This window comes from Oncorhynchus mykiss, chromosome 3, assembly GCF_057628025.1.
Source record: "Oncorhynchus mykiss isolate SJ-2025 chromosome 3, ASM5762802v1, whole genome shotgun sequence".
NCBI lineage: Eukaryota > Metazoa > Chordata > Actinopteri > Salmoniformes > Salmonidae > Oncorhynchus > Oncorhynchus mykiss.
Window position 1 is genome coordinate 46,295,763 of NC_143024.1, and position 21,324 is coordinate 46,317,086.

Genomic DNA, 21,324 nt, shown 5'->3' on the forward strand with positions numbered 1-21,324 from the left:
GGCCATTATTTTGGATATCATGGCTATGCCCTCACAGGATGACAATGGTCATTGAATGGTTTGATGAGCATGAAAACGATGTAAACCATATGCCATTGGCCGGCTCAGTCACCAGGTCTTAACTCAATTGAATACTTATGGGAGATTCTGGAGTGGCGCCTGAGACAGCGTTTTCCACCACCTTCAACCAAACACCAAATGACAGAATTTTGCGTGGAAGAATGGTGTTGCATCCCTCCAATAGAGTTTCAGACAATTGTAGAATCTATGCCAGGGTGCATTGAAGCTGTTCTGGCTTGTGGGGGCCCAATGCCATATTAAGACACTTTACTTGGGGCGGCAAGTAGTCTAGTGATTAGAGCATTGGACTAGAAACCGAAAGGTTGCAAGATTGAATCCCAGAGCTGACAATGTAAAAATCTGTCGTTCTGCCCACGAACAAGTTCCTAGGCCGTCATTGAAAATAAGAATTTGTTCTTAACTGACTTGCCTAGTTAAAGGTCAAATAAATTAAAATGTAGTTGTTTCCTTTATTTTGGCACTGCATGTATTTTATTGTAGTCTTGTACTTTTATGATGCCTAATCAATTGGCTTAGGAATGATTAATAAAGTAGGATTGTGTTGTATTGTTACTTAATCAAATTATTTTAGATTGATCAAAATGTCCGAGGTAATTTCAAAACAGTTAAAAAGAGGCTTCCAAAGAGAACTGCATTTTCTGTTTAATAAAAAACAATATATTTTCTAAATAAATATAGTTAATAGTTACACTAAAACAAAAAAATATGTTACTATTGTAAAACGGATAATTTTACAGCACCAATAAATATATTAATGTGAAAATATACTAAAAATGTGTCTGTACATGATACAACAAACAAAAAGAGCATTTCTGACATGGAAATACAAATAGAATGTTTCTTTTTTCATCAAAGGGCAGAGAGCATCATCTCCTAATGCTCCTGGTTCCCCACTAGGCCAAGTCCTGTTCTGGCTAAAGTGGGCTGGCCAGAGTCTCAGTCTCTCAGTGTGGAGCTTTCCCAAGCTGACCAAGGTCAGGGAGACGCCCTCAGTTCTCCTCACGACGTGTCTTCGGGCACTCAAGTGCAAAAACACATGTCCCGCCTAAAATTGCAATGTTGGCTGGGCATCTTTTCACAAAGATGTTTGTGGCAGGGGTTGTTTGTAACAAAGTCCAGACACATGCTTACCAGCCTCTCTAGCCCAACAAAACATACAGTATCTCATTTTCAGGAATGTTGAAGTTTATCTATCTGTTCTTTTTTTTAAAGAAATATGTCTACAGTTTTCCATGGCCAAACAGATTGGTGATAACATTCTAGTAAAATTAAAATTGAAGTAAAATCAATATCAACCATAACACTGAATATAAATATATAAATTAAATGCACAGAATTCTGAAAATATTCTAGCATTATAAATTAGATGTACTGTACTAGACAAAGGGATATTCGGTAAGTATATAGAGATCAATATTTTTTCTAAAACAGACTATTCTTTAATGTGTGTGTGCAATTATATCTTTGGAAAACAAATGAAGACATTAAACAAAGCAAATAGAGATTATTGATTTTGACAGTGGTGAGTTGAATACCACTGCTCCTAAGCGGAAGACGGAATCAAGTTCAGGATTGTCTCGTCTCCATACATACCTACGTTTAATATCCCTTTAGAATTATTCTCACATCGAGTCCTATCTGGTATTAGTAGATACAGCGGTGACAAAAACTTAACCCCACAGAGGAAGTAGTTCTGCTTTCTGACAGTTCTCTCAGACCTCTGAAGGTCTAGGAGAAACATGTTCCCGTTGCACCTCTCAGTGAAGTTATGGTCACAATTTCTCTTAGTTTTTTTATATAGATATATTTAAGATACTCATATCCACAGCAGACCTACATCCAGTGAAGTGTTACATAAAATTACAAAAACTCTCAGTCCTATCCACGCGAAGGCCCAAACACCCTGGGAACTAAACATTTGTCCAATTCACACGCCAGACAGTGGCGCATTCGTTCACTTTATAATGTCTCATTTTTTTTTTATAGCAGCAATACACAATGTCATTGTCCTTTTAGAATATATATCTTAGAAATATACAACAGCATGTTGCTATCTCAGTCTCTCTCCATCGTTCGCTCTTTCTTCTTTCATTGTAATTTTCAGTCCATTCAGGGAATGCGTCCTCAGGTTTCAAAGTGCTGTGCCAAGAAAATATTCCTTCATTTCATTGTCCCCCTCTCCTCATCTCATCTCCTTGGTTTGTCACATCTGTGGATGACAAGACATGACAGACAGTAGGTTAGAAGGTGGGCAACAAATCATCCTCCCAGCAGGGGTGTAGCCTGGAGCCAATCACATCACCCCAAATGTGGAAAACTCCTGCAGCTCCTCCCTCTTCCTCCCCTGACCAATTGGAATCATGTTGCTGGTCACCCCACTCATGTGTGGCTCTCTAAATCCAGCAAACCGTGTGGGGGGCCCCTAAGGTTCAAAGGTCATATAGTAGTGTCAAGGCAGGTCACCAACACAAGGCCTTGTGGGAGTGTGGAAGCAGTCAGCTCTCCATTGGGCCACTGACTGAATACAGCCATTATTTGCAACCAATGAAGATGGAGTTTTAATCACCGATTAGTAATTGAGTTTAGGGCTACGCCTCGTAGGAGTTATGAGTAGGACCATTAGAAACGAGCAGCATGGACACCAGCTCTACATTCACTCAATTAAGAGCCTGTTCGTTCACAGTTACGAACCAAGGGAAACACTTTCCCTTTGAGTGTTAGTGCCGTGCATGAGTTAGTTCTGGCTTGAGTCCTGTACTGTGCTGACTTATAAACATGTCTGTCTATTTGTGTGACCAAGACTGGTAGAAGTTTAAAAACAACAATGGATGCTAAAATTCCCCTCCTACGCAGGTGGTTATATATATATACATACATGTAGCGATGGGAAAGAGATAAGGAGACTATGTTGGGAGATAAGTAGGATGATAACTGTGGGTCTTATAATATATGGGCAATACTACAGACTGACCCAATATGGTGCGGACTGTCTCACACACATAAAACCCAACCGCCTACACATATCTTGATGTGTGTAGGGGGTTGGGTTTTGATGTGTGTAGGGGGTTGGGTTTTATATAGATTCCCTTTAAATGAATGCCATATATATATATATATATATATATATATATAGCATTCATTTAAAGGGAATCTAAAGCGAGAAAGGGGCTGTTTTTTTGCGTATTGTCTAGTTTAAGTGTCTACCATGCAAAGGGAATATACTATACTAGCTAGATAAAATATACTATCTTTATAGAACACACAATAATAGAGTCACAGTTCTAACATCAAGGATGATGCTAAAAAGAGCATCAGAATATTACACAGGACAGACAATACAAACACACTTACAAGCAAACAGTCCTACACAATTCTCAAATCAAACAAAAACAGTCTATAAGAAACTGAGAAGCATGCATTTCTCATGCAGGAGAAAAGAAATCAGGCAAATGACAGAAGTATAAAGAAGGTGGAGGGATGTAGATGTGGGTGAGCGGAGTAGAGACCAAGTCACGTTGTTTATCATAATATTTCGTAAACAAACCTGCAAGTTCTTTCGTTTAACTCAAGTTGTCTGGACTTGCAGTCTAATTGTGTGAATTTGCAGGAACATTTACAGGTGAGAGGGTCCTGCACAAACAAGCGCTTTCTTCTCTCTGAGCAAGGCTCACAGTGGCTGCAAGGGAAGCAAAAAGGGAGAAAGAGAGAGAGGTCTAAGCTATAGAGCGTATCCAGCAGAAAAAGGGTGCAGACAGACTCTCATGCACCATCCAAAACCACAACCCATTGCCCCCCCCCCCCCCCCCCTCCCCCCAACGCACCGACATTGGAAGAACATTTGAGCAACATCAGCTCAATACTTCTGTAGCCGCTGGGTGGTGTGAAGGTTGTTTGCGGTTGTGGCGCCTTGTGATCGGGTTTGAAAGAGAGCACGGGTAAAGACTTTTCTACACACATGGCCCTGATCATGCTTGCATACACTCACACACATTCACCCACTCTTTCATTCATCCTCTATAAATCGTATGACAAGCACATGTGTGACTGGGTCAATGAGAGCAACATTGAATGAGAAAATGTGCACCATATACACTAACTGCCACACACACACACACACACACAGACACACAAAACAGGTGCATGTGATAAGATAAAGGCCACAGCAGAAACACAGAACACATAGCATTTGCTTCCCAATCCACCCAATGACATGCTCACAAGGGAGCAGCCATCTTTAAAAACCCATCCCTCCCAAAATCTGCCGATATTTCCCACTACAATTACCCTACAGACGTGCTCACATGAGCGCCACAACTTAATGGTATGTTAGGATGACATTAGGATGACGGTTGGGCTGAGCAAGCGCAGGCTCAAGCACAATGTAAGGATTGTGAAATACAGATCAAAGACTAATCTAAATCGTATTCATTTCACTAGCCTAGTCAAAGTAGATGCCATCACTGGTGCTTAAAGATGCAGTATATTTTATGGAGGTGAACATTGTCAGATATGGGGCACACACCATAGACAAAACAAGGACAGAGACAGGGGAGCGCTGCGATGCACCAGACGAGGTAAAGCTACGCTTCGTCCCAGACGACGCAGTTGGCCGTATTTCTACTAGCTATGCGAGGTCAGATCACGTCTGGGTCACGTTCTAGACCGTCCCGTCTAAAAGCAGGAACAAAGCAACCTAAAGCAGCCCTTTTCGGTGTACCACTCAAGGCCACAATAACTCTTAACCAAACAAACTGAGCCAAGCCTGTCTACTTAAAGTAACCAAACCAATTGGCACTATATAGTGGTCGAGAACAGTGTTGGTCCATCCACCTATCAGCGAAAACAAAAAGGCAACAGAGAAACAGAGCAAACTCCTAGCAGCGTGTAGACTCAACATGGCATCGACTCTGCTGCCATGGATTAGTGAGGGGGTGGTAAAACAGCCATGCTTCATTCGGACATCATCATTACCTGACAGTTCTCACTCACGTCAACTTCACATTACTACCCTCGCCATGGACTCAAGTGGTGCAAATGCCATACAAAAAAAGGTTCCTTTAAAAAAATGGAGCCTCCTCATGCCAATCGAAGAGGTTTGCATTTTACAAGATAAAAACAAGGTCCTCCAATATCAAACCAACCATCAAGAGAGATATAGTGCCCATGTGCAGACACGCCACAGAAGAGGCCTCAGACCTCATCGTGCCAGTGTCTCTCTCTTTCTTTCTCTTTCGGTCATTGCCCCTGGAAAATAGAGAACAGGGCAAAAGAGAAGAGACACCTAAAGTGGAAGTAGGGACACTCATACAGAGTTCAATCAATAGAGGTTAGGCCAAAGAGGAGACAATCAATCAAGTCAGGCATCTCCCTTCTAATCTAGTCTCCTAATAAGCAGTGGGATCGATCCCTTTTTGAATGTGTGTCTCAATGTAAATGCGCGTGTCAATGTAAATGCATCCACTGTTGCCTGTGTAAATCAGTCTGTGCATATCAAGGGCTCTATTCTCGGCTGCCGTTAAGGCGGCACTAATGTGAAATGCACGTTAGTTTGCAATTTCGTCATGTAAAAAAATACCGCAGACATTTTCCGGCCCTAGCGCCAGGTTCGAGAATTTACCCGTCTTATATCAGCACGCTTGCACTCAGATGGAAGGGGTGAAAATATTTTAGGCGTGTCCTAAAAAACATGATCCAAAGTGCTAAATTCAGACAGCGCTGATAGGGATGTTTAAGACTAACCAAAAGCTGGTTTTAGTGGTAACACAGCTGGTTATGGCATGAATGTTGACAGCGGAAACTCAGCCTATACAGCCGTGACGCACAATGCCCATATGCGCATGGAACAATAGTAGCCTAAAGTGCTTTTGGTGCCTGAATACATTGTATATAGAAACATTAAAAAAACGTATAATAATTGTTTTATTTGAATTTTGTATTTCTCATGGATCCCCATTATCTGCTGCTTTGGCAGCAGCTACTCTTCCTGGTGTCCAGCTAATTTAAGCCAGTTTATACAATTTTAAAAACATTACAATACCTTCACAGATTCCACAACACACTGCCCTCAGGCACCTACTCCCCCACTACCACATATCTACAGTACTAAATCAATGTGCATGTATTGGTATCGTGTGTGTGTGTGTATGCATGTGTCTGTGCCAATGTTGTGTTGCTTCACTGTCTCTGCTGTTCCATAAGGTGTTTTTCTATCAGTTTTTTAAATCTAGTTTTACTGCTGGCATGAGTTACTTGATGTGGAATAAAGTTCTATGCAGTCATGGCTCTATGTAAACTCAGCTAAAAAAAGAAATGTCCCCTTTTCAGGACTCTGTCTTTCAAAGATAATTCATAAAAATCCAAATAACTTCACAGATCTTCATTGTAAAGGGTTTAAACACTGTTTCCCATGCTTGTTCAATGAACCATAAACAATTAATGAACATGCACCTGTGGAACGGTCGTGAAGACACTAACAGCTTAACAGACACACTAACAGACAGTAGGCAATTAAGGTCACAGTTATGACAACTTAGGACACTAGAGAGGCCTTTCTACTGACTCTGAAAAACCCCAAAGAAAGATGCCCAGGGTCCCTGCTCATCTGTGTGAACGTGCCTTAGGCAAGCTGCAAGGAGGCATGATGACTGCAGATGTGGCCAGGGCAATAACTTGCAATGTCTGTACTGTGAGACGCCTAAGACAGCGCAACAGGGAGACAGGACGGACAGCTGATCGTCCTCGCAGTGGCAGACCAAGTGTAACAACATCTGCACAGGATCGGTACATACGAACATCACACCTGCGGGACAGGTACAGGATGGCAACAACAACTGCATGAGTTACACCAGGAACGCACAATTCCTCCACCAGTGCTCAGACTGTCCACAATTGGCTGAGAGAGGCTGGACTGAGGGCTTGTAGGCCTGTTGTAAGGCAGGTCCTCACCAGACATCACAGGCAACAACGTTGCTGGACCAGACAGGATTGGCAAAAAGTGCTCTTCACTGACGAGTCGCGGTTGTGTCTCACCAGGGGTGATGGTCGGATTCGCGTTTATCATTGAAGGGAAGAGCGTTACACCGAGGCCTGTACTCTGGAGCGGGATCGATTTGGAGGCAATCTCCACACTGTGCGTTACAGGGAAAACATCCTCCTCCCTCATGTGGTACACTTCCTGCAGGCTCATCCTGACATGACCCTCCAGCATAACAATGCAACTAGCCATACTGCTCGTTCTGTGTGTGATTTTCTGCAAGACAGGAATGTCAGTGTTCTGCCATGGCCAGCGAAGAGCCCGGATCTAAATCCCATTGAGCACGTCTGGGACCTGTTGGATCGGAGGGTGAGGGCTAGGGCCATTCACCCCAGAAATGTCTAGGAACTTGCAGGTGCAAGTGGAAGAGTAGGGTAACATCTCACAGCAAGAACTGGCAAATCTGGTGCAGTCCATGAGGACTGCAGTACTTAATGCAGCTGGTGGCTTCACCAGATACTGACTGTACTTTTGATTTTGACCCCCCCCCTTTGTTCAGGGACACATTATTCAATTTCTGTTAGTCACATGTCTGTGGAACTTGTTCAGTTTATGTCTCAGTTGTTGAATCTTGTTATGTTCATACAAATATTTACACATGCTAAGTTTATTTTCAGCAAACGCAGTTGACAGTGAGAGGACATTTCTTTTTTTGCTGAGTTTAGTACTGTGTATCTCCCGTAGTCTGTTCTGGACTTAGGGACTGTGAAGAGACCTCTTGTGACATGTCTTGTGGGGTATGCATGGGTGTCCAAGCTGTGTGCCAGTAGTTTAGGCAGACAGCTCGGTGCATTCAACATGTCAAGACCTCTCATAAATAAAAGTAGTGACGAAGTCAATCTATCCTCCACTTTGAGCCAGGAGAGAATGACATGCATATTATTATTATTATTAGCTATCTGTGTTCATCCAAGGGCAAGCCGTGCTGCACTGTTCTGAGCCAATTGAAATATTCCTTAGTCCTTTTTTGTGGCACCTGACCACACGACTGAACAGTAGTCAAAGTGCGACAAAACTAGGGCCTGTAGGACCGACCTTGTTGATAGTGTTAAGGCAGAGCATCGCTTTATTATAGACAGACTTCTCCCCATCTTAGCTACTACTGCATCAATATGTTTTGACCATGACAGTTTACAATCTAGGGTTACTCCAAGCAGTTTAGTCATCTCAACTTGCTCAATTTCCACATAATTTATTACAAGATTTAGCTGAGGTTCAGGGTTTAGTGAGTGTTTTGTTCCAAATACAATGCATTTAGATTTAGAAATATTTATTCCTTGCCACTCACTCTGAAACTAACTGCAACTCTGTTGTGTTGCAGTCATTTCAGTCACTGTAGTAGCTGACGTGTATAGTGTTGAGTCATCCGCATACATAGACTCAAAGTATAGCCTCCTCTCCTCTCAATGAAGGATTTTTTACCCAAGACTGTCGATACAGGGTTTGGCTCCTGAGAACGCTTGGAAATAAATCTTAAAATCACCAAAGCTTTATTCAAATATAACGTTTGAGAGGAGTAAAACAGTGGGCTGACATTCCCTTTTTACCTACAATAATATAATCTCCACCTGGCACAGCCAGAAGAGGACTGGCCACCCCTCATACCCTGGTTCCTCTCTAGGTTTCTTCCTAGGTTCTGGCCTTTCTAGGGAGTTTTTCCTAGCCACTGTACTTCTACATCTGCATTGATTGCTGTTTGGGGTTTTAGGCTGGGTTTCTGTACAGCACTTTGAGATATCAGCTGATCTAAGAAGGACTTTATAAATAAATTGGATCTTAATGCATTAGAGGTAGGCCCACATTATTTTAGTCATGCGGTCCCATTTTGGATGTGTGTAAACCTCCCCTCCTCCATGATGTAAGCTACAAGTCATGTCAATCATGATACGAAAGATGAGAACCTCGTTGAGTACAGGTGAACCTCGCATTTAGAAGTTATCTGTAACAATTGCCTGTTTTCCGTTTCATTCATTAGGCCTACTATAACAAAGGCTGGTTCAACAGCAATGCGCTTCTTTTCATCATGTCAATTTGATGATATCATTACATGTTACAATTATTTATAGTTGTTTAAAAAAAAGAAAGAATGGTTGTAATAACAAGCAATCTACCTTATTAGAATGATTCACCTTCCTGGTTTTATTTGTTTTGTTTAGAATTTGATTAGAGCTATTCGTTCTCTTCGTAGGCCTTATCAATTAGTGAATTTAATATTGCTTATTGACAATGTTTGTCATGTCTGTGCTCAGCTATAATGCAATTTACAGTAGGCCTAGCCCCTATCCTATATGGGAATGCCATTTATGCCTTGCAATTACTTAGAACAATGTGGACTGCAAATGGGTTCAAGTTAACGTATTTAGCAAAGATAGGTCTTCAATTTGTTATTTAGTTTCTGTAAGCCATTTAAAAAAATATAACAGACACACTGGAATTGGCGTTTATTCCAAGTCAAAACATAAAATACTGTAAATACACAACTTGAAGCAACAACACATTTCGCCATGGAGCACGTTCTGATAGGCCAGTGAGGGGCCAAGCCTCGACACCCACAACTAGTTTACTCATCAACACCCAGCCCTTTCGCGCCAACACCATCAAGTGCGCAGATAATTGTAATAGTGAAAATTGCTAAAATATTTTTGACACACCCTTGAACCTACAGCGCTACCGCCTGCCCTTAGATTTACCATTAAGTTAGGTTTGTTAAGATAGAGCCCCGAGTGTTGGTCGAGGGTATTACGTACAGTATGCATTTGAGTGAAAGAGTGAGGGTGTGTCTGAGCTCATGAATGGGCAGTCTTTTCCCTGCACCCTACCCTGGCATGGCTGGGGTGAGCTGTCTGCCTACGTGCTGGGTGACAGGCAGAGATGTGTGTGTGGCACAACGCGAGGACAAGGCTCAGCTCAGTCCCATGACAAATGGATTTGATTTAGCCCTCTCAGGTAGCTAACATGATCCCATCTCTCCTCCTCTGATCCATGTGGCTTTAACCCTACGTGGTTCTTATCCAATAGAAACAAGGGACATCCTCTGACGTGCCAGCTGCAGCTGAGGTGGCTAAAGATATATACACACACACACACACACACACACACACACACACACACACACACACACACACACACACACACTTGCATCAGTCGGTTTCCCTCCCTCCACACTGCCTGTAACTAACCACGTCCACTCCAGGCTCATCTCCATCTCCAGGCTCCAGGCTCATCCACTATTTACAACTCTAAAAATAAAAATGGTTTAACTGAATGACACCTGTTGCACTGTGGAAGTAGCCACGAGGGCCGAGGGTCAAGCTTAAGCAACTGGAGCTAAGAAGAAGGCTGCTGGACGGCCCAGCCAGTCGCGGGTGGTCTGGCGCAAGCGAACTACCTCAACCCAACTGTTACAGCCGCACAGTAGAGCACTAAACCAACCGCCATAAAACGAACAGAGCCTGGCAGGAAGACAAACTGAAACAAACCCTGTTAAAAAAAAAATCCATTCTCTTATCAGCATCAGTAAAGATAGAGGAGAGAGGCTGTTTTTTCCCCATAAAGTGTGCTGCTAGTCCACTAACTCCCACAAGGCGGGAAGGGAACATGGAGAACTAGGCCTCTACCTCCACTCCATCGCTATGCAAAAAAGAGAGAGACAGGGCTATGTGGTGCGGTGTAGGAGCCTATGAGGTGCTGATAATCCCAATCATTAGTAGAGAAGGCACCCTAACACTTCCTCTCACCAGCCTTTAAAATGATCGACTCAATCCTATCAGCTGGAGTAGTGCAGCTGCTGACTTCTCAGTGCAGCAGGGGTAGAAGATACTGCAGCGTCACTGTTACTATTAGCATTAGCATTAGTGCTACCCCACATGGTCGCTGGTACCACAGTGTCCAGCTGGCTGCTTCTCATCTGCATGTACAGTGGCCAAAAAACATGAGGAATACTGAATACGTATTGGTTCGGGAGGATTGGGCCCCAGCCTTCTGTGTTAAGTTACAACGTCTGTGGTGAGAAAGGGATGATGATTGGTTGGGAAACTGGTCAATCAATATATTGAGATATTTTGGGGCTGGCAGATAGAGCTGTTTCGACCGTTTGAATATCAGATTGGGAGTCAAACGGAACACAGAAAGCTCCCCCCACAAATAACTCAATAACAACGCAAAACGTGTACTTACTTTTCTTTCTTTGCTTTAACTTCTGGCTTTGGTCTGAAATTAAGAGGAAAATAGAGAACAAAACATTTAGCTTTATATTTAGCTAGGCCCAGTGCAGTCAAAAACATGATTTCCTATGTTTTATATATATTTCCACACTATGGAGGTTAGAATAATACTGTAAAATAGTGAAAATTATGATGATGCCCTTTTAGTGGAGGAGCTGTTTGAAAAGACCGACTGAAATGTCAGCCTGTTTTGGTAAGATGGAGTTTTGGCCTAAATAATTAGTTAATAGACCAATAAGAAAGATATTTCCAAATCTCTCTGCCAATAACAGCAAGTTTTCAGTTTAACAGTTTAATTGAAAACAATCACAGTAAGGTACTTAATTGTTACCCAGAAATGATTTGATATTGAGATTAAAAACACCTGCATTGAACCTCCAACCAGTAAGCAAAATAACATTGAAGCCTGAAATCATTATAGGCCTGAGAAATATTCTTACCTGCATTCACACTTTCGATGTTCTGTGAAACTTAACAGAAAATGATGTTGCGATACTCTCTGTTTCACCTGTATTACCTGTAGAGAAACATAAGACATTAAACGTTAAAATTCACGTTGAAAAAGGGTTTGTAGTCGCTTACTTGGGTCAATCCCCCCCGCCCAAACCAAATTCCTCTGCCGCAACATTACTACCTCAGAGATTCTTAGCGAGTGATTGCTCTGTCCATTGACAAAGTGGTCACAGTCTGGCCAATAGCTAACCGGTCGGTGAAGACAGGGCGACACCATAGCCAGGCATGCGCTGGATCACATTCCTATAGCTTATTCCTTTCCACCTTAGGCTCATGCCAACAGTAAGTCCTGACTCCTGACCGTGGCCAAGAGAGACTTCAACCTCATAAAACAGGGGCGTAAACAGGGTGTGCAAGGGTAAACAAAATAGCTGACATGCCAGGCCCCTGCTGCTTCACTTTTTCCATGGGACAGAGAGAGACGCAAAGCGAGCAAGAGCGAGACAGAGAGAACCAGTGAGAAAAGGAATGGAAGAGAGAGAGGACACCGAGAGATATGGAAGAGAGAGGGGGTTATAAGTGAGATAACCCCCGCGAGAGTTGGAGCTTACCTCCATGGTAACGTTTTTTGTTTCCGTGGGGACACACTCGAGCGCCTCGTCGTTGCAGCATCCAGCGCAGCGCATGAGCACCACGCACGAGGGGATGTAGGTGTGCTCAATCTCATCTGGATACTCCTGGAAGACGTCCACCAGCATCTCCCGTGTCCGACACATGCTCTTGTTATACACGTCCATGAACGGGACCACTGCAGGAGGAAGAGCAGAGGGAGAACATCAGTCCTGCTTCCTTCTCATCCTCACTGTGCCGTAGATAACTGTCAGTAACAGTGAGATTCCTTGAGGAGAAGACGGTAACATCAGTGGCAACCCTACCACAAAAATGCTATGCTGTAGAGAACAGCACATCCATCCTCTCCACTTAGTAAAACTCTCCAATGCATTCTCTTTCATCCTCCTTTCCTCCCTCATTCCCCAGTTGTGTCCCTTTTTCTCCTTTATCCTAACTCTCCATGCCTCCTCTACTTCCTAGAATCCCCCATCTGCTCTGGTTCCGTTTGGCAGTGGAAAAGAGTACTTGTGTGCCTTTGTGGTCGTCAAAAGGTACAGGCATTCGTTTCCTGAGTGGTTCCCATTGCGAAAGCCAGTTTAGCAGATGAACAAAGCCACATATATATGGCTTCAGATGTAACAAAGCAGAGTATTGTGCTGACAAGGATCTTAATGTCCCCCACCAAAATAATGTCAAACCTGCTCATGTGCTCACAGCTGTCTAAAGCCCACAACACAACACACATGAAGGTAGGCCTTGAAATGCATACACAGGTACACCTTGTGTATGTATTTGATGTATATAAATGATTTCAATGTATTTTATATGTAAATGATGTCAATTAGCCTATCAAAAGCTTCTAAAGCCATGACATAATTTTCTGGAATTTCCCAAGCTGTTTGAAGGCACAGTCAACTTAGTGGATGTAAACTTCTGACCCACTGGAATTGTGATACAGTGAATTATGAAATAATCTGTCTGTAAACAATTGTTGGAAAAATGACTTGTGTCATGCACAAAGTAGATGTCCTAACTGACTTGCCAAAACTATAGTTTGTTAACTCGACATTTTTGGAGTGGTTGAAAAACTAGTTTTAATGACTCCAACCTAAGTGTATGTAAACTTTCGACTTCAACTGTACATACAACCCACAATTCATCAGATGCTGACTAACTCTACCCATCTCCATCCCAGAATAATCCCGCACGCTCCATCCTATGGACTGGTTTCCCAGCGACACCGTCCCCCTCCTGACCCCCAGGTCATCCGAGCAGCCCATGCCCTCAGGCTGTGCGGTGCCAGGGTTCACCTCCTCTCATGTGACCCCCGGCAGCCCACCCCTTAATCAGTCGGCCTGGTCAGTTCCCACCTAATGCTACAACAACATCCTGAGACACCACTGCCTGCCTGCCGTAGCTGGATCTGTTACTCCTTCTCAAACCTGCCTTGTCAGCAGATGCGGTGTCCATACCTCCCTTTATCCCTCCCAGCACCTGCTCTCAGAGGAGAAGCCCAGGCCCTGGCCAGGCCAGCCTGTAGGGGGAGAAAGGCTGTCACTCTGTCTCGCTGCCATAGACAGGAGTGTCTCCGTCTACAGCCCAAGGTCACCAGCCCAAAACTTCTCCCTGTGCTGTTCTGGCTCTGCGGAGCCCCACAGTCTCTCTCTGCACAGCTGCTGCTTCACAGTCTGTCTAGCAGAGTTCTAGTACCTAGGCAACATTTGTTTTAATGCGATTGTGTGTGTGTGTGTGTGTGCGTGTGTGTGTGTAATGAAGGTCAGAAGCCGCTAACAGGTGTCAGAGAAGAGGAAGGGAGTCACTGCCCTTGTGCTGTGAATAAAAAAACACAATTAAATTCACTGTGTTTTCTCTGCTGATGACCAGTCCCTGATGTATGACAGTGAGTAACCTTTCTGTGTCCACTATTGACCAACATGGCTAACCTTGAACACAGTGAACAAGTGAAACACACTCTGTCGCTGTCAATAAACAAACATAGCCATGTGTACAGCCTTGGACCGAGGCTGACATGCTTTGTCCAATATAAATGATACAATCTGACCATATGTTTGCCATGTGACCAAATCACAAGAGGAGGAAGAAAAAGGCTAAATAAAAGACAAATTGAGCAGTGGCCTTGAATTCACGCAGTAATCTTGTCTGTTAACATGTACCAGACTATTTAGATCGGACACACTTTTATGGTAATTCCAAAGTAAAGCCTTTCACTCAGGGACTCACCACTAATATAGCACCATGGGGTCCTATACGATACCCATCTTCTCTCACTGATAGAGAGGGAGCATTGCTACAATGTAAAGATTTTGTTATGACAATAGCCATGTGCAATAGCCAATTTGTCAAAAACGTATTTTCATTGAAGGCCTAAACTTGAAAAGGTGAATATTCCGATTCAGAATATGTCCACTAGGTGGCTATTCACACAACAAATCCCCCAATAAGGGTAAAACACTTAGAAGAAACTTCTACAATATTGCACTTGTAATACATTTGTACATTCAGCACTTACCATCATTTTTACTCTTCTCCCCGTCCTTGGGTATGTGGGCTGTCTGTAAAAAAAAAAAACAACAGGTAAGCCCATTAGAGGAAGCTTCACGTCTTAGCCTATGTCATACACATTTTTTCATATGGTAGGCTATGCATCACGTTGTAAAAAAGGCAATGCAGTTTTGCCTCCCTGAATTATGTATACATCATTTCCATAATGGAACTGCATGCACAATCATTTTTGGTATATCCGTAAGCCATTAGCTTATTATACAGCAAGACTCCAATACATTCCCTCTTTATTCTGACAGCTAGCCGACTTCATTGAATACTATCCCGTTTATGGGCAAGTGCAGAGGGACAATGGCATCACAGCAGTGCTTCAGTCACGTTATCACCGGACCGAGACTGTTGCAATAGCTCTTCAATATTGCGTGAGAAAGAAGACTATGTAATTGTATAGATGAAAGACTGAGTTGCCCATTGTTAGCGTTTACAGGTTGTACGGATTATCGTAAACATTTTAGCGAATATGTTTTTATTAACAAGGCCTAAGTTTAATATAAACGGGCTATTATTAGCCTTAAGTAGGGAGTGATATACACGTTGACACTTTATACCTTCTGCGACCCAGCGAGGCTATTCGGTTAGGGGCCAACAGGTTTGCACTATCCTTGTGCTCTCAATAGACAGGACGTCTGGACTTTGCTTTTCATTACAGTAGACTAGCCTACAAAACGAGAGCAAATACATTGCCAATATTGGAATCAACCCACTGGACACACACACATCAGTTCCACCTCTATTACACGTTGGTTCAATGGAAACAACGTTGGTTCAACCAGTGTGGCGCCAGTGGGAATAGTGACATTATGTTGTCGTGATTTTATTCAATAGGAATCCAATTGAATTAAATCACGACAATAGTGATTTTGGATTATGTTAGTATAATGAGGCAACTCATTTCACTTTTACGTCACTCAAAATTCCGATTTTGCCTAGTTTACTATTTTGTTGACATTAATTTCGGGTGCATTGTGCATTTTCAAAAGTTATAATAATAATAATAATAATAATAGCGTAATTATAATAGAAAATACAGCGTTAATTGGATAGGCCTATGACACTTTTTCCCAAAAGGACCAAAATGTATGTCAAACCATTCAAAGGTGACATAAAATCTCTCATTAGGCCTATGATTTACAGAAAGTGAATACATTGTAAGTGGCCTACACACCTAGCAGCAAGGGACGTGGTTGTGCGATAAGGGCGATCACCTCATTAATGAAACATGAACAGCATTGTATTCATAATTCAAACGCATCTGATCCCCCTCCGATTTAAATATAATTCTCACCTTAACTGCATAAAAATGAAGCTGAAGCAGCGCTGCAAATAATAATTGTACAAAACTGCCAATGTTCATGATTGTAATTCCGAGGGTGAGTGGTACAGTTGTACTAAAATTTCAGCTGTCGTTTGGATCAGACACAATAAAGAAAAAACACACAAAAAAAATGCAACAATTTCTTGATAACTTGGTTATAGTAAAATCAAATCCATCCAAACATAGCAGATGTGCCACCTGAGAGGAATCCTTTTTCTTTTTTTTGTATTGCCACCGCCTCTAAGGAATCTCAGAGAATAGCCCCAAAGAATGGTAACATCCAAAACGCGTCGGTCATCCGGAGACTTCCAAGATTTCTATTCTACATCCACATTAGAAACCCCATAATGGACTGAACATCTCCGTCCTATTATCTGCTCACCAGGATGAAAACTTTCACCAACTTCTGAAAGCAACTTAACGCAATGCCTCCACTGTGTGAAAGCGGCGGCTGAGTTATAACGACATTGATCACAGCAGTGAGTGTGAGCGGTTGCCTATGCAAAGTGATCCGTTAGCAATCCTCCTTGAAACGCACTGAAACGGTCTCCCTTTCCTTTGTCTTGCTCTTTTAAATGTATTTTACTATGACTTTGGGTTTGGACGTCCAGGCGCAGAATAGGGAGATCTTGTCATACACGTCCGTTTCTCGCTCGGGTAGCGCGTTTACTGTTCTATGATCGTCAGCTATTGCGTTAAGCAATCGGACGTGTCGACCGTAGGACGACGTTTGCGCTCATTGGCTAGATCACCAATGTGGGCGTTACTGGTTGGTGGCGAGGGGGTGGTGGGCGCGCTCCCATAAAATATTTAATAGTGATGTTCACATTGTGCGATTTGGTGAGTGCTTAAGTCACATTTTTTATGAAAAATATAATACATGACACGTTTAAAATGGTAAGTATTAAATGTCCAATAGTTAGTTGTGTTGTTGGTGCATTTAAATGGTCTCTTGTTGCCTTTTTTTGCAGCTTTTTAATCATTCATCATTGTGATAGACATTTACCATTTTGTGTAAATATTAGAATTGACATACTTCTTATTTTTCAACCAAAGTTTTTTGTATGTTAAAGTATTGGCAAGAGTTACCATAAACAATGTGAAAATACCCAATTAGAAGCAGGCATGGCCTATACTATTGCAGGAATCACTTTTGCACCCGACTTAACTTCCAGCGCTTGGATGTGGTGGTGCACACATGTTTTTAGTTGATCAGTTAAACTGATTGTAGCCTATATTGGACATTAGAGATGCCTGGATCTCTAAAAGGATACAGAGTAGGATACAGAGTACAGTAGGTGAGGATGTTCAGATATGAAAGAGTGGAGAGGGACTTGCAATGGCCTGGTAAGGTGTTTTGCTTTTGTGGTACCACACACATGATGCTGAGTTCAGGAATCCTAAAAGGCTCATTCCATAGCCTCATTATCATAGCACTTTCTAGGTGCTGAAAGTTGCAAGAAATGAAGTTGCAAAAAATGATCCTTATTAGAAAGAAAGTCAAACTTTAGAAAATGTCATTCATTATATGTTCCCAAGTGAGAATGACACTGGTGTTCAGGTGAGCTTTAGGAAGCTCTTAGCTAGGCATGGCTGAGCCAACACAATCAACTGAAACATGTCAGATTCTTGACTTGCATGGACATATTGTTTGATATTGGAGGTTTTGTTTAAGCATTTAAGCATTCCCAAAAGCACAATTGTTTTTGATATTCATCCTCTTTCATCTGTCATGTGAATCAAAAGAGAACAAGGCATACATATCTAATAATTGATCTTTATGCGTAGGCAAGACGAATGCCTGCTACATATTTGTTACACAAGGAATTAATTTAATAGGGGGACTGCATGAGTCTGTACGGATGGGATATCTCTCTCTCTCTCACACACACACACACACACACACACACACACACACACACACACACACACACACACACACAGTGAGTGAGATACAGAGAACCTCTATCCTCTCTCGCTTTAGTTCTCACACAAACAGTCCCGCATCTCCCCAATACTGTCCCTCAAAACATACTCTCACGAAGACGCACTCAATCTCAAAATATGCACATAATATCCATATCCTCTAAATCCCATCTCCCCTGCACCAACTCCATCCCTTTGTGGCCCAGTAGAAGCGTGCATGTTTCCCATTCACTATAACATTGTACCAGTATTCCGCCATCACAGCGATGGGTCACTGCTCTCTCTCTCGAACACTGCTTTAGTAGATGCACTCCACATAGTTTCCATGGTTTCTGACCTCTCCAATCCCTCACCTCACTCGTTGTTGTCTTTTCTCCTTTCTTTCTCACGCAAGACAGGATCCATAGCGAGGACAGCCCCAGGGCTGAGGACCTTGTTGTGTTGATTAGCTTCCTGAGGCTTCTAAAGGAGTTTCAATATCGAGTTAATGAGAGTATAACAACTCTGTCCACATGCCCATACACAAAGCAAAGTGTTTCCCCTATATGCAAAAGTTTGTAGTGTTTAAAAAGTAACCTTTAAAAAAATGTAATATTTAGATTTGTGGAGACAGAACAAATAGACTTAATAGTATATTTCCAACTATGGAAAAGTACAGTTATTCAAAGTATGACTGACATTCAAATGACTATTGTAGAGCATAGAAAGGTTTTTTGACCAATGTTTAATGAGCAAAGGGTGAGGCGAATGGAAATATTCCACATGCATACCATTTGGAAACACTCACACACATATTTACCCATGAAGCATGGGTTTAGATATCTCCTCTGGATATGTAATCAATATTTTTAAAAAGGGTGTATCTGGCACCATAGCATATTCATTCTAATATACATGTCTGCTTTCCTCTATATTTCCTGTGAATGGGAGTTGTCATTATATGTGCTTGTGTCTGTGATGGTTACATGTGAATTTGGTCTGAGTAGGTTATATTACTTGTCACCTGAATAGAATCCCAATAAAAGTTTTATTTACTCTTCTATGGGATGATTATGGTTTGACCGGCAAGTCACTGGTGCTTTTTTTCACCCTCTGTTCATTGAACTGATACGGTTAACCTGTAGAGGACACTGTGGAGTCATTTGACTCATCATTTATCAGTAAAATCATATGATTTTACAGCAGACAACAACATATTTGCACTCAGAACGTGTCAATAGCAAGAAAAGGCACATTTCGCTCTGTTCACATGCCTGGGAGTAATTATTTGCAAGAAGTCAACCCTTGTTCTCGATTGCGCGCTCTGTCTCTCTCTCTCTCTCTCTCTCTCGCTCTCTTTCTCACTCTCCTCTCTCTCATGTCCATTTCAAACTCAATGCTCTCTGTAAGCACACTGTATCATCAGCATTATAGGCACATCTCATATACGCTTAATCCACTACACGATGAGATGTTACACTTGCTGAGGGAATCTATGAAAAGTAACTTTCTATATGTCTTTGACAAGGAATCTGAGCCTTGACCCCCTATGTGTGGGAACATATTGTCCCATCTTAGATGTCTTGTCTAACGTTCTAATGTCTAATGTTTGTCAAGGTCCCTTCTCCCCTTTTAGTTTCTGCCATGGTTATAAGTCTGTTGCTCTTTTTATTACGTATTTGACAGATTCGATAATCTATGAATTTGTACCAGAGTAAGACACTGATGAACTCATGTTTATGCTTATAGAAATCATAATATATAAGTAGTTTGGGTGTTAGGATGATATTAAAACGTTTTCTTCCCCCACCCAATGAACTGCATCAAAACCTCTCCCTGCCGAACCTTGTGAGCCTGAAGGTCAAAGCTGAACCACTTCACCACTCTAGGCCATAACCTCTGTCCTTAATCCCGAGAGCCGGTCGGAGGCCTACAAGACCTGTCACATGCTTTCTGCAAAAATATTTAGCCTGGACCCAACGTCCAGGAGAGTCACAATGATAACACGTGCATCCGCAGATCAAAACTAAGGACTGGGAAACCCATCACACCACGAGTGCAGGGGAAGGAGGAGAAGAGTGGGAGAGAGTAGAGAAAGGAGGCATGGGGAGTACCTCTTTGCTGTGATGTCACCTAAACCGGAGGACGGAGAGGACTCGTCGTGTCCACGGAGCATCACTCCTTTTGTTTGCGGGGCTTTGACTTTTAATTGAAAGATAACAAGCAGGTGCATCTGCCTCCATAAGAGCCTCCCTGCTTTGTGCTGATTCGACAAAACATCCTCAGTGTTTTGGGCCAAGACACCTAATGAGCTCTCTTCCTGTCCCTTCATCGGTAACACCCACACCAAACATGCACACACAGAGGCGCATGTTTGTGTGTACAGTTCAATTCTGTCTGCTGGTTAAACACACATGCTTCCTGATTAGTTTACATTTCACAGCAGGAGAGGGATATTTAGCATTTAGACCTCAGAGTCATCAGAGACTCAAGCAAGCAGAACAGTGAATACTCCCTTCCCAAGGTATGTCAATCAGGTAATTACCATTGAGGAAAAACTCACAAAATGAACACTTGTAAAAAATGTAATCTACCCCACCTTCACCTTTTGTATAACTACTAAACGCTATTATCAGGATTTGAACACCACAATGGCCACTTACATTTTTCAAAGTCCTCAGCTCTTACATACAGTTATTATCCAATAAGCTGCTCCAGCATAGTCCTTTCGCATTGTCAATAAACCAAGTCTTTATTAATACATATTACCCATGACTGATCTTCATGTACAGTAGGGTCTCACACATCAAAACAGTCAGCTTGACTACCTGTCCTTTGGTTTAAAATCCATTCACCCTCAGTTTGAAAACATGGGCCTAAAATAAGTGATACGGAATGTTAAGGATAAATATGTGAATTGTCCAGACACGGCAGATGTTATGTCCCACATTATTTAATCAGTGGCAATCAGATTATACTACGGATGAAAAGGCACGCTGGCAGAGCATTCCAAATTTAACTCATTCATACATGTCAGATCATACTGTACGGACAGAGATCTCACGTAACTTCTGCTAGATAACTGTCCATTGCAACTTGATCTCACAAGAAACAGTAAC

The 21,324-nt window shown here is 42.3% G+C and overlaps 1 protein-coding gene across 2 annotated transcripts; it reads right to left on the reverse strand.

Annotated features, from left to right (window-relative positions):
• Positions 1-705: 705 nt before the first annotated feature.
• Positions 706-16,991, reverse strand: vegf (vascular endothelial growth factor precursor). Of its 2 annotated transcripts, NM_001124417.1 has the most exons (7): positions 16,271-16,339; positions 14,933-14,975; positions 12,402-12,598; positions 11,778-11,854; positions 11,291-11,323; positions 3,626-3,757; positions 2,269-2,290 (listed from the first exon to the last, which is right to left on the reverse strand). In NM_001124417.1, the coding sequence occupies exons 1-7, from the start codon at positions 16,337-16,339 to the stop codon at positions 2,269-2,271; spliced, it is 573 nt and encodes a 190-aa protein (NP_001117889.1). The 2 variants fall into 2 exon arrangements, with proteins under 2 accessions (XP_021437118.1, NP_001117889.1); XM_021581443.3 differs by lacking the exon at positions 3,626-3,757 and having other exon boundaries at positions 706-2,290; positions 16,271-16,991.
• Between the last annotated feature and the right edge of the window lie 4,333 nt (positions 16,992-21,324).